The following is a 13,964-nucleotide window of genomic DNA, read 5'->3' as shown; positions in this document are numbered from 1 at the left end:
GAAACTGTGTTCATTTTTTAAAAACAAAATTATTGCAGCATCAGCACAGAATTTGTGTTTTGTTTTGCTTTTACTGTATTAAATCCCCAACTCACATAACTTCTCAGTGGCATGCAAAATCCAGTTTATTTGTGAAGACTGTAAGAGTCAGAGTTTGTTAGTAAACATGAGCAGAGGAAAAATACTATCCCACAGTGCTGCAGCTCTACCCAGATCAGAAAGGTTACACTCCCAAGCAAAGCTATCACTGTGGCCAGTTTCTCCAGAGCAAGTATGCTACAAGCAACTGAACCAGCAGACAGACAAATGCCCGAGTCGTGCTTAGGGAGCAGGAATAGGATGCTGCTGGATGGAAGAAAGCTACCACTGCCAGTGGTGACTTTCAAATCTATAATTCAACCCCAGGGAGAACAGGAGGGCAACAATATTTATTTCCCAGGCCTTGCAGATTTTCTCAGTCAAATTCTAAACTGCGGCTGCAAGTCACAAAGTCCTTAAAGCTCTCATTTTTGTGCTCACTCTCTCCAAAAAAAATCCAGGAAATATTTGTAAATGAAAGCTGACATAAGTGAGATCCAGATGGTTCCAACTCTACTGAAAGACCCCTAGCAATCACCATGAGTTAAACCACTGCCTTAAATTATAAGAGGGCTCAAAAGCACAACCATTAAAAAAAAAAATTAGGACTATCACCTATAATCTACATACCAATTCCTGCAACTGTTCCTCACAGTTTTTAAACCTTTAGTATGTCTTCCTGTGTTCTCGTCATCATCAACTGATCTACACTCTTCCTGAAATGTGATACCCAAAACTAGGGACAGTACTGCAACTGAAGGGCACTGAAGCATCACCCCATCTTACAGAAACAATTGTTTATAGAGAGCATTTGCTTTCTCCTCTCACACAGCAGGACACTGGTGACATACTCAACTTAGCCTCCAGACCTTGCTCCTGCTGTTGAAGTAAGCATTCCTCCTCCACTCCCTGTGCATTTGATTACTCCTGACTGTAAATTTGCATATGTCTATACCAGAAGTTACCGTTTTTCAGATCCTTAACCTGCCGAAATTATCTGAACTGTAATCCTAAACTATATGCCTACAGCCCCCCAGGAGATGGTTTTATCTGCAAATTTAATAACGATATTCATATTTCCTCATCCAAATTCTTATTAAAACACTGCATAAGTCCCATAGCCAGCACAGATCATGGAAGAATCCCATTCAAGAGTTCTATTTAACAAAAAGCTACTATTGTTTATTAATTTATTGCAGTAAAACTACAAATCCTAGTCTTGCTTCACATACTTTTTTACAAAGCAAATGTCTTTTAGCATCTTAGAGTATTGTTTTAACAAATCAAAGCCCTTACCTACCCTTTACCTACCCAAAGTCAAGTTACCAGTCCTCCACAGCTTTTCCCTGTCCACAAGACATGCCGTAAGATACCACCAAAGGAAAAAGGTAACTCTAATGCTGTTTGTTCTTCAGAAATCCATATTGGCTTGACTCCTTTATCAAGCATTTACAACTGTGTGATCATTTGTTTCAGTATCTTCCTGAAACTGAGGCCAGGCTGACTAGTCCACAATTCCCTTACTCTTCCCATTTTAAAAGGGGGTCATTATAGTTTGGTATTTTCCATTTCTATGAAAAAATTACTATCCACAAAGGAGAAGAAAGAGAACAGCTACTGTTTTAAATTGCTTTAGCTAGTTCTTGAAGTACCCAAACATAATTTACACCAAATCCCAATACCTTCTTTATAATTTGTAATTTGATTTATCTGAGCATTTTCTAACCTTATATTTCCACTACATGTTCTGAATTCTCATACATCCTTCCTAATCATATTTAATGTCTAACAGTTAAGCTTTTGGGGAAGATAAAAATAGCATCAACTACCTCGTTTTTCTCAACATTATTATTTTTCTTCCTGTTGAATGTTAGACCAAATTGTTCCATGTCTCCCCTCTACTAACAGTGCATGCACAGTAACTACATGCCAACTTCTAGTTCATTACAGCTCAAACTGCACCTAGGTCGTTCTGATTTTGTCTACACTTGTGTTGGGGTTTTTTGCTTGTTCTCAGTAGATTAGCTGATTTGCAATTTCTATGGACTTCCACCTCATTTTTTAGGTCAAATGGATGTTCAGAAGTTAGCCAAGTTGGTCTGCCAGTACCGTCCTGACTACTCACTCAGATGTCATTTAACACTGATCAGAAAATGAAAATGAGTTTTCCTGATTCCTAGAAACACTTCTCTGCCATGAGACATCTCATGGTCTGGGAACTAAAGGGCAAAAATACTCTTAGCCAACAAACTAGACAAGTCCTTAGTTTTATTATAGAATCAAATGCTGAATTGGAAGGGACCCATCAGGATCATGGAGTCCAACTCCCAGCCCCGTGCAGGGAACCCCAAGAGTCACACCATGTGACCAAAAGTATTCTCCAGTGCTTCCTGAACTCTGCCAGGCTCCACTTCTTTGGGGAGCCTATTCCAGTGCTGACAATCCTCTGGGTGAAGAACCTTTTCCTGGTATCAAACCTAAGCCTTCCCTAACTCAGCTTCTGGCCATTTCCTCGAGTCTTGTCACTTAGCACGAGAGTGAAGAGATCAGAGGCTACCCCTCCTCTTCCTCCGTGAGGACGTCCAAGACCACAGTGAGGTCTTCCCTCAGTCCCCTCTTCTCCAGGCTGAACAGATCAAGTGACCTCAGCCACTCCTCATATGGCTTCCCCACCAGACATTCACCATCCTCATTGCTCTCCTTTGGACACACTATAAGCTTAATGTTTTTTCTATATTCTGGTGCCCAAAACTGCACACAGGATTCAAGGTGAGTGCTTCTAACCTTAGAATTTTCTGATGCCTGGCACACAGTCTGATGAGATCCCCTTTGGGAACGCAGGTAACAAAAGCCCAGAAAAACTACTTCGGAAAAATGAAGTATCACACAATTCTACGTTGAAATTTATATAATAATAAACACAGCAGAGTCCAGCAGGTGCAGCCAAGCGGCAGCACTGACCCCACACACAGCAGCACTTCTCATTTGCCACGAGAACTGCTGGGTAAGCTCTTTCATTGCCATGGGAGTTTCCTGCCATCCTTCCCCTTTGTCTCCCCACGGCGCAGTCACCTGCAAAGGCCTCCATCCTGAGGGTCTGATGTCATTTTCCCTTTGGCACCATATGCACCACTGCCTGTGGCAGGTGCCACCTTGGAAAGGGGTATTTCCACCATTCAGGGTTTCAATTTGTTCTCAGGGAGCTTGTGAGATTTAGCAATTTTGTATATAGTGATTATTTACTGCTGTTTTTTGCCTGTTGCAGTTTCACTTGTTAGTAAACTTATTTTTTCACTTACAGCTACTTGTATTCATTCCTTATCGGTGGAAACGGATCGGTTAAAACAAAGGGGGAGAACTCATTCTATAACGGTCCCCATTAAATTGTCTAAAACCAAGACAGAATGCAAGATACCATCTTTTACCTTTCCTTCACCTCTTCCTCTTCCTGCTTCCTCCTACGCTCCTCCTCTTCTTGCCATTGTCTTTCCTCTTCCTCTCTTCTGATCTGCTCTTCCTCCTCTTGCCTCCTTCTCTCCTCCACCTCCTGCTTCCGCCGGAGCTCCTGCTGCCGCAGGTGCTGGTAGAGGCTGCGAGCCAGGCGGCCACGCCAGTGCTTCTGCAGGGTCACCGCAGAGGCCTTCAGGCGCAGCAGGCTCTTCTTCCAGAAGTATGCTCGGTAGTTCTTTTGGATTATAACAACACTGGATAGCACCTGCTGATACTTCTTCCTAAAAACAGAACCACACACTTAACGCACCACGAAATCATACGTGTTCTGCATTTCTCATGCCCTTGCATACTGAAACACATCCACAGACAAGTCTCTTCTGAAAAATATGGTTCAGAAGTGACATAATTTCTGTTCCTCTCCTGCCACTCACTACCTCCAAATCATATTCACCTCATTGGTCTCCCTCCTAAATCTACCACTGGTTTGTTTCAATGGGCACCTACTTTTGTGAAGACTCTCAGACAGTGAGGGAGAGATATTTGGCACATGGAAAGGGAGGGTCCTCTGGCCCAAAGTCTCCTTGCATTGCACATAAACACATTCACTGTGCAATGAGCGTAATCATTCCGTATGCATTTATTACAACAGCAACATACAAATGGCCTTACTATATGAGAAGATATATTGCTCCATCTCTTAAGTGATCAAAGGCAAGTTATTCCAGGAAAGGCAAAAAACAGTGCAAAAATAGATTTGGTCACATTAATTTCACATTGTCTTAGAGAAAACACACAGATACTCCAATACTGATGGGTGAATCAAACATTGTAACAGGTTCACATAAACAAATATTTCTTTTGCGTATTTTGCCTAAACGAGAATCATAGACTATCTTGAGTTGCAAGGGACCACAAGGACCATCAATGATACCAAAATCAACTTTGCAGCACTTTAAGAACATGACAAAGCCTCAAAACACAACAAACATCATTCAGTATTTCTGTAGTCTAGTAAAGTTGTAGAAAAGTCAGGTTTTGCCTCTGCATTAAAGACTGTTTTTATCAAGGACATGAAAAAAGTTCCCGGTAGAAGTTTGTAGATGATACACAAACCAGGCAAATAACAAGAGTTACCATTACACAGTAATCTGGATCAATTTGTAAGCTAGATTCAAGCAAACATTAAACAATCCAAAAGAGCCAATCGTGAGGGTTTGTATTGAAGTATCAAAGGCCAAACACAACTGATGTGGGACTAGGTTGGGAAGCAGCAAGTCGAAACTAGATTTTTGGGTGCCAGATCATCACACAAAGGCAAATACCCACGACAATACTATAGAAAAAAAATACTACTGGGATTCTTATACTTCTAAGCAGAAATACTGTTGTATAGAATACTGCTTTTATCCTGTGTTCTGGGCTAGCCACCTCCATTTCAAGAACAATGTTAGACCCTCAAGTGATTTCTGAGGAAGCAGAACTAGAACCAGAAATTCAGGCTTATAGAACGAGAGCAATTACTCCATACAAGACCTTAAGAAATAGAAAAGCCTAAGGGGAAAGGCTTTAACTCAGGTAAAGTATCCACATTTCTATTTTTCCAACAGGGGCCATAAGATTTAACTAACCTGAAGCTGACATCTATTGTCTGAAAATAAGCAGACATTTTAAAAATAATTTAATATATTTAGATAACTTACTATCTTGCACTGGGGAAACAACCATTGTTATTAGTCAAATCAAAAACTTCTTTAATCCAAACCAGAATGTGGAGAGAGAAATTATGTGGGGCTGTTACACAGGATCTTGGGCCAGCAGGCCACAGTAATCCTTGAGGTCTTACAGTACTAGAAAGCACACTGGAAATAGCATGGTATTCACACATACATTTCCCACAGACCTTCTGCAACACCCTGAGGAAAAGACACACCTTAAAATCCCTGTCCTGGCAATGTAATTCCCTTCAAATGGCTACAGGGACCCACAATGACAGCTTGCCACCTCCCAGTACACCAGACACATCAGCTCAGTCAAGAAAATCAGGGGAGGGATGCTAATAGCAGTGGTGTGTAGAGGTCATGCTCTTTTCCCTAAGTATTAAGTCAAAGGGAGGAAGCACAGAGAAAAGAATAGGAAAGGCAAGAGGTGGTAAGAAGGTTTTAGGTTGATTACTCCTGGGCTGTAATCCCCTCATCCCCACTCCTGTCCACCCTGTGTCCTGCACATGGGGTGTGAACAGCTGCACATGCACTCTCTGCCAAGGCAGACCAAGTGCATCAAAAAGGGTACTCTGAACTTTTACAAAATGCATCTGCCAGAAACTCTCTCAAGTGCAACATGTGCCAAGCCCTGCCCAACTCCAGGCCAGCTCTGCCTGCTAATCTGCCAGGCTGAAGTGCCCCCTCATTCCTCATGACCACAGCCAAGCAGATGCCCTTCAGCTGGAATTGCTGCTCAAAGGCTGCAAATTTCATTCCCCTTGTTCAAGGTTCCACTCACCCTTCTGCACTGGCCGAAGAAGTTCAGCCTGCAGACAAGTGAAGGGGTTGGGAGACCTTCTGACCACACCAGAGAAGGCAAGCTGGCTGCAAGGCTCCAACGCTGTACTTGAAATTTACTTAATTATTCTGTCAATGAGCTGTAGTTAGCAGTTATGCCTCAAGGACTAGAGATCACAGCGTTATGGAGCAATTTGCTACTGTCTTCTTCCCATGAGCAATTCAGTCCTGAAGAAACCAGGGGCACAGCCAAATTCATACATGGATCCTGCACTATGTGGTTTTTAGCTGCTGAAGCCGTTACCTGCATCTCAGAGCTCCGCAGATTAGCTACGTAAGAATGGGGTCACTTCAATGGGCTTGATTTTCTTGTCTCACATTTTAGTGATCAGAGGTACTACGTGGCATAGGTTGCAGGGAATGAGAGCAAAGGAAATCTGGTTCTCCAGGCTCACAGAACAAGTTCACAAAGGGGGAGAAACTAGTAAAATCCTTCCTTTGCCAGTCTACTTTGCACGAGACCAAATGAATTTAAATACACTTATACTTGCAAAACTAACAGAAATGGTATCAAGCTTAAGGCAGCACATACTGGTATTTCTGCCCAAGTCTGCACAGACCATTCAGCACTTGCCCAGATGAATTTCTGCCTGCTGGACTTTTTTCAGTACAGGTGCAGTGCAACTGGAAACTCCCTTCACAGAGTTTTACAGACCCCCTTTCTAGCTCTTCTTTACTCCCTGCTCTCCTCCCCAGCGAAGTCCAGTTACCTCCAGCTGCTTGTAAAGATTTACACTCTGCCTGCAGAAGCACAGCTTGTTCTTAAGAATGAGACTCGTAACAGCAACATGTGGGATGAGGAACTCAGAAGCGTGGAGACTGAAGGACCACAAGATTTCTAACCAAGAGGAACACTGCTGCCACGCAGTCTCCATCACAGCCCTGCAGGGCAGCAGCTTCCTTACCAGGAACTCAGAAAAGCAGTAATCTGGTATGCCTGCAGTGATGTTTCCCAGCAAATCAATTTTCCTGTGCTAATCCCTATCCCTCTCTCCAAACGCTAGACACAAAGTAAAAGAGAGCAGAGGCCCTGACACAAAGAACTTGCAATCTCACGTCAAACAATAGAGCGAGCTCATTTGTCTTCCGAGAGGGAAATAAATAAATGAATAAAAGCCCCAGAGATCAAATGTGTATTTTGCTGATATTACACACTGGCAAGGCAGGGTACAAACCTTGCACTCATTTCCCAACGCAAAATGAGCTACCTGGTGTAACTGGAGCTCTAAGAAGAGTGCCTGCTGAAACAGCTCTGCTGGCCAGGGATTCCACCTCCTCACAACCCTGACTGACAGGTGTCTGGAGCAAAAACCAGCCAGGAAAGAGCATCTTACTGGGATTAAGACTGCATACCACAGCCATTAAGGAGTCAGCTGTTGCACTGACGAGGGGCAGAGGAGGGGTGGTTTGTCTGCAGTTGGTCCTCCCAAACCTCCTCTGGTCAGGTGCAAAAGGGAGAGGCAAGAGGAGATTACTGTTGCAGAGCTGGCCAAAAACCAATTCTGAAGAGTTAATTAAAAGGAGAGGGAGATCACGAGGCAAACAGGCAGGGCGAGGAAAGAGGGTGAGCAAAGGCAGAACTGCAAGTGAGGAAGAAGCAATTGGCAGGGGGAACAGAAAACAGATTTGACAGGCACAAGGAAAAGGAGGGGACCAAAAGTGTAGGTGGGGCCCAGCCAGGAGAGCCCTGAAGGCAAGGAAAAGGTGTCATCAGAGGCAAGCAACGGGTACAGAAGTCCACGGGAAGCCTGCTGAGCAGCCTTGAGGGAGGGTGCAAACGTGCGCATAACTGAAAAAGAGGTGCCAAAAGTGCAGGAAGGTTTCGGCAGAGCTGATGCCGACAGGGAGGGCAGATTCTGCAACTCTCCCTCAGAATACAGGAGGGGAAGACGGGACGGATGCCAGGGGACTAGAGAGCAAAGCAGGGTGTCGGGGCAACCCAGGCACGCAAGCAGAGGGACGGTGGGGCAGCCCCCAGCACTGACCTTGCCATGTAGCCCAAGACGTGGGCCCGGATGACTATAGCTGCTTTCCTCAACTCCTCTTCCCGATCCTTCTCCAGCTTCTGCTCAAGAGCTTCCTTCAGGAAAACCTGACGCCACGGGGAGGAGTTTCAGTAAACACAAAGAGAGGAAAGAAGTCAGTCCCCGGGAGAGCCGGGCGGTTTCATCCCCGGGTGAGCGGCGCGGAGAGCGCTCCGTGCCCGGGCGGCTGCGCTGCGCTGCCGCCCCCGCGCTGCCCCGGCGCTGCCCCGCGGCGCCCGCACTCCGAGCGCCGGGAAAAGTTCTGCAGCGGCGTGAGCCAAACTCCCTGCCCAACCCCCGCCGCCCTCACTCTGTGGTCAAGACTTAAAAGAGAGAGAGAGGGAGGGAGCAGAGGAAGGAGGGAAAGAGGAGGGAGGAGGAGAGCCCAAGTTTGCGCCTGTGATTAACTCTTTCCCAGCTGACAGCTTTCCCGGCACAATCCGGTACCTCCCTGCAGCAGGCACTGGGACCTTACGTGGGTGATTAAATATTTTGCAAAGAAACTCCTCCGCGTTTCAAGGAAAGGGAGGAACTTTTAGATTTCTAGACTCCAGGAAGTAACCTTAACAGCAATCTTAGTGGAAGGCAGGCGGAAAGCCAAAAGCCCGGTCGAGGCACAAAGCTGCGCGCACTCTCAGCCCGCCGGTGCTGAAGCCCTCCGCCGACCTCCAGAAACTCTGGGGTGAGATGCTTCCGTGCTGAAGAGGTCCGACAGTGGAGCATGCACTAGGGGCAACTGAGCTCTGACGACAGAACTCGCCAAGTATTACTGGTTACACGTCAGTGTCCAGTATTTTAATTCTCAAGCATCTTTCACTACCTGTATCTACTTCTGCTCGGTGCTAAATGCTTGTGAAGAACGCAGGTGCTATGTTAAAGACAAAAGGACTGAGATACAAGCAAGATAAGGCCATGTTTACAGCAATTGTCCTGACATCTAAGCAATGTTAAATCAGCTGGCTTGCATTAGGTTAGCACAGGATTCAGCACAAATTCCTGAAATAAATGCACTGCTTTTTGAGATGGATTGCAGCCTGCATGGAGCTCCACGGTGCTGCGGGTACACTGCTAGCAGTACCCAGACTAGAAAAAGCTGGTAAAATATGTCCATAGAAGCTGCAGTCACAGCACAAGTGCCATATGGCCATTCTCGTGTGACCTGCTGCCTGGCATTGGATAAATCCCTGCCAGGGCCAACAGCAAAATGGGCTACACTGGGGAAGTGCAGCTCCACTTGGTAAAGCGCTGCCATGTACACAGGATGTGAGCTGATATCAATCTGCAGAATTCAGAACCACATTAATCAGTAGAAACTCCTTACAAATATACTGGATCTGTGTGGTTGTGCTGAGAGGCCAGAGATTTGAACAGTCATTTAGTCCAGTGCTCTGCATAAACTCCCCTCTTTCCCAGTTACCTCCCCTTTATGTCTCTGTATACCTCCCCCTCCATCGCTGCTTTCAGCCGCATCCCTTAGGGCTCTTCCTTCTCCCTGCAATGACCATTGTGTACTGACACCTCTCCCTGAGTTAGTACCCATAGCCAGTGGCATTCCTGGACTTGAATTTCTCCTGGGGAATAGCTTCAATTAAGAAATGAGGTGTTCTGTAATGACTAAGTAACCATGGGTAGCCTGAAAAGAAGCTTCATTATCAAGGTAATGCCAACCATGAAGCTGGCATCCTTCCCTGCAAGTTGTACATCCACTCCCTCTGTCAACTCAACTATCTTTTAAAGATTTCTCTGAGGCAGGGATTGCTCTTTCCATTACATTCCAGAACCAAGCAGCAGTCACCCATTTCAAGAATGCAACCAGCAAAACACTGTCTCGGTCCATTATCTTCATCAAATTGCAAAAATACTCGAGCCATCAGGACTGCCCTAGCAAGCACAGTCTTTTCTGAGCCAAGCCAGTTTAAGGGGGCGTGGGGAAAGGGGGGGAACTTCAGGGCATGCAGAGTTCTATGAGACCCAACCTTAATCCTATAGGATTATAGGATCTATATATGCTTGAGTGAAGGGTTAATCTAAAAAAAACCATAACAATATCTAGTTATAAACTGTTGGCATTTTGAAGGTTTGGAGGTTTTTTTAGACTCCACTAGTTGACAAGGAAGAATAACATGCATTTCAAGTCCAGAAGTATTTTTGATGCCTTGCAGAAATAAACTGGAAAGTGGCTGTTTCTTTGTCATTATTCATAGTCATTTTCTGAAAATATAACATCATTTTCACCTGAGAAAAGAATGAATGAACAAAACATGCAAGATTACATCTATCATATTCTACTCATACTAGACACTGGCCAGGTTTTAAACCACAGTGCATCACCACAGGGCTCCTCACACAACCTCAAAACCTGCATGCACCATCAGTGTGACAGTGAACATGTTAAGGTTTCACAGAGATCAGAAGACACAAATGTAACTGCTTGGGCACCCATGTGTACATAAGGGGGATCATATGATTCTTGGGGACAACACTGGGAAAGCAGGAAGTGGGTCACTGTGACCTGGATGCCAAACAGCGAACAGCAACCTCCTCCTTCAAACAGGCCCTGCAAATCAGCAGGTTGAAATCTGGAGATTATTGCCTTCAAATAGCAAAGGTTACTGTGTTTAACCACTGTAGGAGATCTGTGTTGTGGGTATGGGCAGGTATGGCAGAAGGCCCAGGTGCACTGAAGAAAGGGGTCATGGAAGCTGCTGCTCCATCCCACCACATCCCCAGTGAAGGCAAAGGCACCTTAGCACAATCTCTTTCACATCAGACTGCTTGTTTGCATCTAAGCACTCAACTTGCCATACCACCAGATAAAACCTGCATTGCATACATTAATACCTCTTATAAACATTAATTTGACAATTGCCAGCACAGCAGCTGCTCTATTCTTAATGAAAAACACAAAGATCATCCTGCCCTTCCTCCTCTGTTTCCTTTCCCAAGCTTCACAATCCCCTGCACTAATTCACAGTCTTTTCCTTCCTCCTTCAAACAATTGCTAGGGATATAATTATCCTTCCATTCATTCTGCAGGAAGTATTCCCCCTTCTATAAGCCTTGCTCTTCACCCACCCCTTATACTTCTTCCTAGGTTACATCCCCATGGGCTTGCCACACCTTTTTCAGTAGCTACTCCTGACTAAGCCAAGATTAGTTCTGGGAATACCAACCTGAGTACCCAGAGCTGCACCTGTAGCAGCAGAGGTGGCAGTAAGGCCGTGCAGGGGACTTCCTTTTCAGGACAATGACCTATGCTCTGCTCCCCTTGGCTGGTAGCTTCACTTTACCTTTACCTGAAAGACTCAGGAAAAATGAAGGCTCTTTTCTCCATCAACCCAAGTGTTCCAGGCCTACATTACCTAGCACCAGCTGGAACATGAATGCAGACAAGGCCCCACCTTGGCATCTGCTTTCCTAGGGACAGGCTTTCTGGAAGCACTGTCACAAAGCTGAGCTGCAAAGTGGTCTCTAAGGGAGGAATGAAATGGCTTTGCATGGGAAAGAATGCCAAGCAACTCATCTGAAGAATGACATGGCAGAGTAATCCACCTTGGAATGAAAACACCATGCAGCAGCCCGGGGCTGGCTGGCTATTCAGCATGGAGCAGATGTGGGACATGCCAGGACAGCCTTGGGCTGATCCATTCTTTTAATACATAGAACTGCTCCTCTCTACCAGGACACACATCTCGAATACAAACAATGCCAAATAGAAAGTAACTTCTACAACTAAACAAAATGGCTCAACTGCTTCCCGGCGCCAGTGAATTTTCCTTCTCAGGCATAAAGAATACAAAAACTGCCTCTCTTAATAATTTCTTTCTTTCCACAATATTCGGACTCATAGCAACCAGTGCCACAGCAGAGAGATTGCAGTTTACCAACATGCTGCATACAGCTCTTGAGTTAAGTTTTAGTTTACAGGACACAGTCATTAAAAAAGAAATACATTAGGGAACATCCAGAATTTCAACAGAACGCAAACACATTTTCTTTGCCACAGTTACCACCCATACTGTTTTGGGGTTTTTTCCAAATAATTTTTGCAGGTCAAGGGGTGAGTGAAAATAGATCAGTCCTTCATGATTCACAATGGGGACTGAAGAGAAAAGGGACCTATAGCTTCCAGGGGCTCAAAGCAGCCTGGATTTCCTGCTTGTTGTTAGTCCACTTTAGGCTCTGGACTCCAGCTGTACAGCTTATAATCTTTTGTACTCTAAAAGGTATGTGCACAAGAGTTTGGTCCTCCATCCTGCTGCCCTTGCTGTAGCACAGCAATCTTCCATCTCTTGTCATGCTAGGAAGAAAGTTCAAACTCTGTGTTTACCAGCTCTAAACACCATTTTCTAAAGCTTTCCAGACAGCTCTGCAACACACATGCTCTCCACATAGGCTTTAACACTGAAATGCTGGGAGACTGGCAGTCACCCAAGCAATGTGGATTATCCAGGGACAGGAATTACCAAAATGGTTCCTGGTTTGCAGACACCAGTGAGGAGACTCCAGATTCCAAAATCAAAGATGGGTAACACTTTAATCACAGAGCAGAAATATAGCTAAGTGTTAAAATCTTCTTTCTGGAACATCAGTGGAGACATGGGGAAAAACAAACAAACAAACAAACAAACAAACTCCAGATTAATACATGTCCTTCCCACAGCAATGGCCAGTGGTTTTCTTGATTGTCACACAGAGCTCATAGCCTAGACTACCAACTGGACTACCATCAGCCCTCTAGGAAGAGGAGAAAGAGATCTTGCTCCAATAAATATTAGACCACTTATTAAGAAATAATTGCTCAAAGCAACAAATGTCATTATCTGATCTTCTGGACAAATTAAATGTGCATGTTCACTAGAATCACTTCTGGTTTCATTGTGGCACTGCAAATATTCTGAAGTACTTTTCTGAAGGCTTAAGGGCAAAAAAATGCAAAAAGTTGCTTTGATGTACTACCATCTGCTCTAGATATGGACTGCACACCCACTATTGAGAAATGCTGTCTGTATTGGACATCATCCATCTTGGAATATTCTTTGATGAATTTACTGGAGTATGTGGAAAGCTGTGATAGAGACAGCTTCACACTCCCAGATTTCTATAGCAATATACCTCAAAATGCTCACATCTATTTTTGCATGAAAATCCAGACTATTCCAGGCAAGAGAGAAGCGTTAAGCATTCACCAAAACAGAAGCAAGATCTGAATTACGCAAGGGGGCAGAAGCATTTGGATGCTTCTTCATAGAAAATGTATGCTAGCATCTGGGCTAACTGCAAAAGGATCATCTGAGCTTCCCCAACAGAAAGCTGTCATACATCTGGTGATGCAGCTATTCACAGCTTAAATATATACCAAGATTCAGCTCGCTGCCTCAAGCAAGAATTTCAGTTAGTCAAGCAGAGGCACAAGAGGCAAGAGTTAATGGCACACGCTACAGTTAAATAAAATGAGACCCATGTTTGTTCCCCTTGAATCTTTAAATTGATCAGACACAACAAAATCAATTGGCTTGGTCAATTAGGAGTTTGGATTAAAAACAAACAAACAAACAAAAAATAACAATCTGCTATGAAATATTTGAGATACTGCAGGTCAGTGGCATATGCCAGTGTATTGAAAGGATCACGACTGTAGTGCCTTGCAATCTGACCAGATGCAATCATGTCCCCTTGCAGCTGGAATGAAGCCATACCCTTCCCCACACTGATGAAGTACCTTGGTTTTACCCAACTGCCATTCTTTCTTGCTGCTGTCATAGGTCTGAAGAAAACCTGCACATACAGCTTTGCTGTTGTCTGAGAGGCTTGGCCTCTTCACAAGCATCTTGTACCTAAGAACAAAACA

The 13,964-nt window shown here is 44.6% G+C and overlaps 1 protein-coding gene across 1 annotated transcript in view; it reads right to left on the bottom strand.

Annotated features, from left to right (window-relative positions):
• Positions 1–13,964, bottom strand: part of LOC120754924 (unconventional myosin-X-like) — an 80,756-nt gene that overhangs the window by 25,722 nt on the left and 41,070 nt on the right. The window contains exons 21-23 of the mRNA XM_040069208.1: positions 13,836–13,950; positions 8,075–8,181; positions 3,504–3,809 (exon numbers count right to left, since the gene is read on the bottom strand). Of these exons, the coding sequence (XP_039925142.1) occupies positions 3,504–3,809; positions 8,075–8,181; positions 13,836–13,950 (528 nt within the window). The remainder of the gene's footprint in view (positions 1–3,503; positions 3,810–8,074; positions 8,182–13,835; positions 13,951–13,964) is intronic.

This window comes from Hirundo rustica, chromosome 7, assembly GCF_015227805.2.
Source record: "Hirundo rustica isolate bHirRus1 chromosome 7, bHirRus1.pri.v3, whole genome shotgun sequence".
Lineage (NCBI taxonomy): Eukaryota > Metazoa > Chordata > Aves > Passeriformes > Hirundinidae > Hirundo > Hirundo rustica.
Note: the sequence above shows the minus strand (reverse complement) of the source record. Positions and strands in the feature narration are given on the sequence as shown.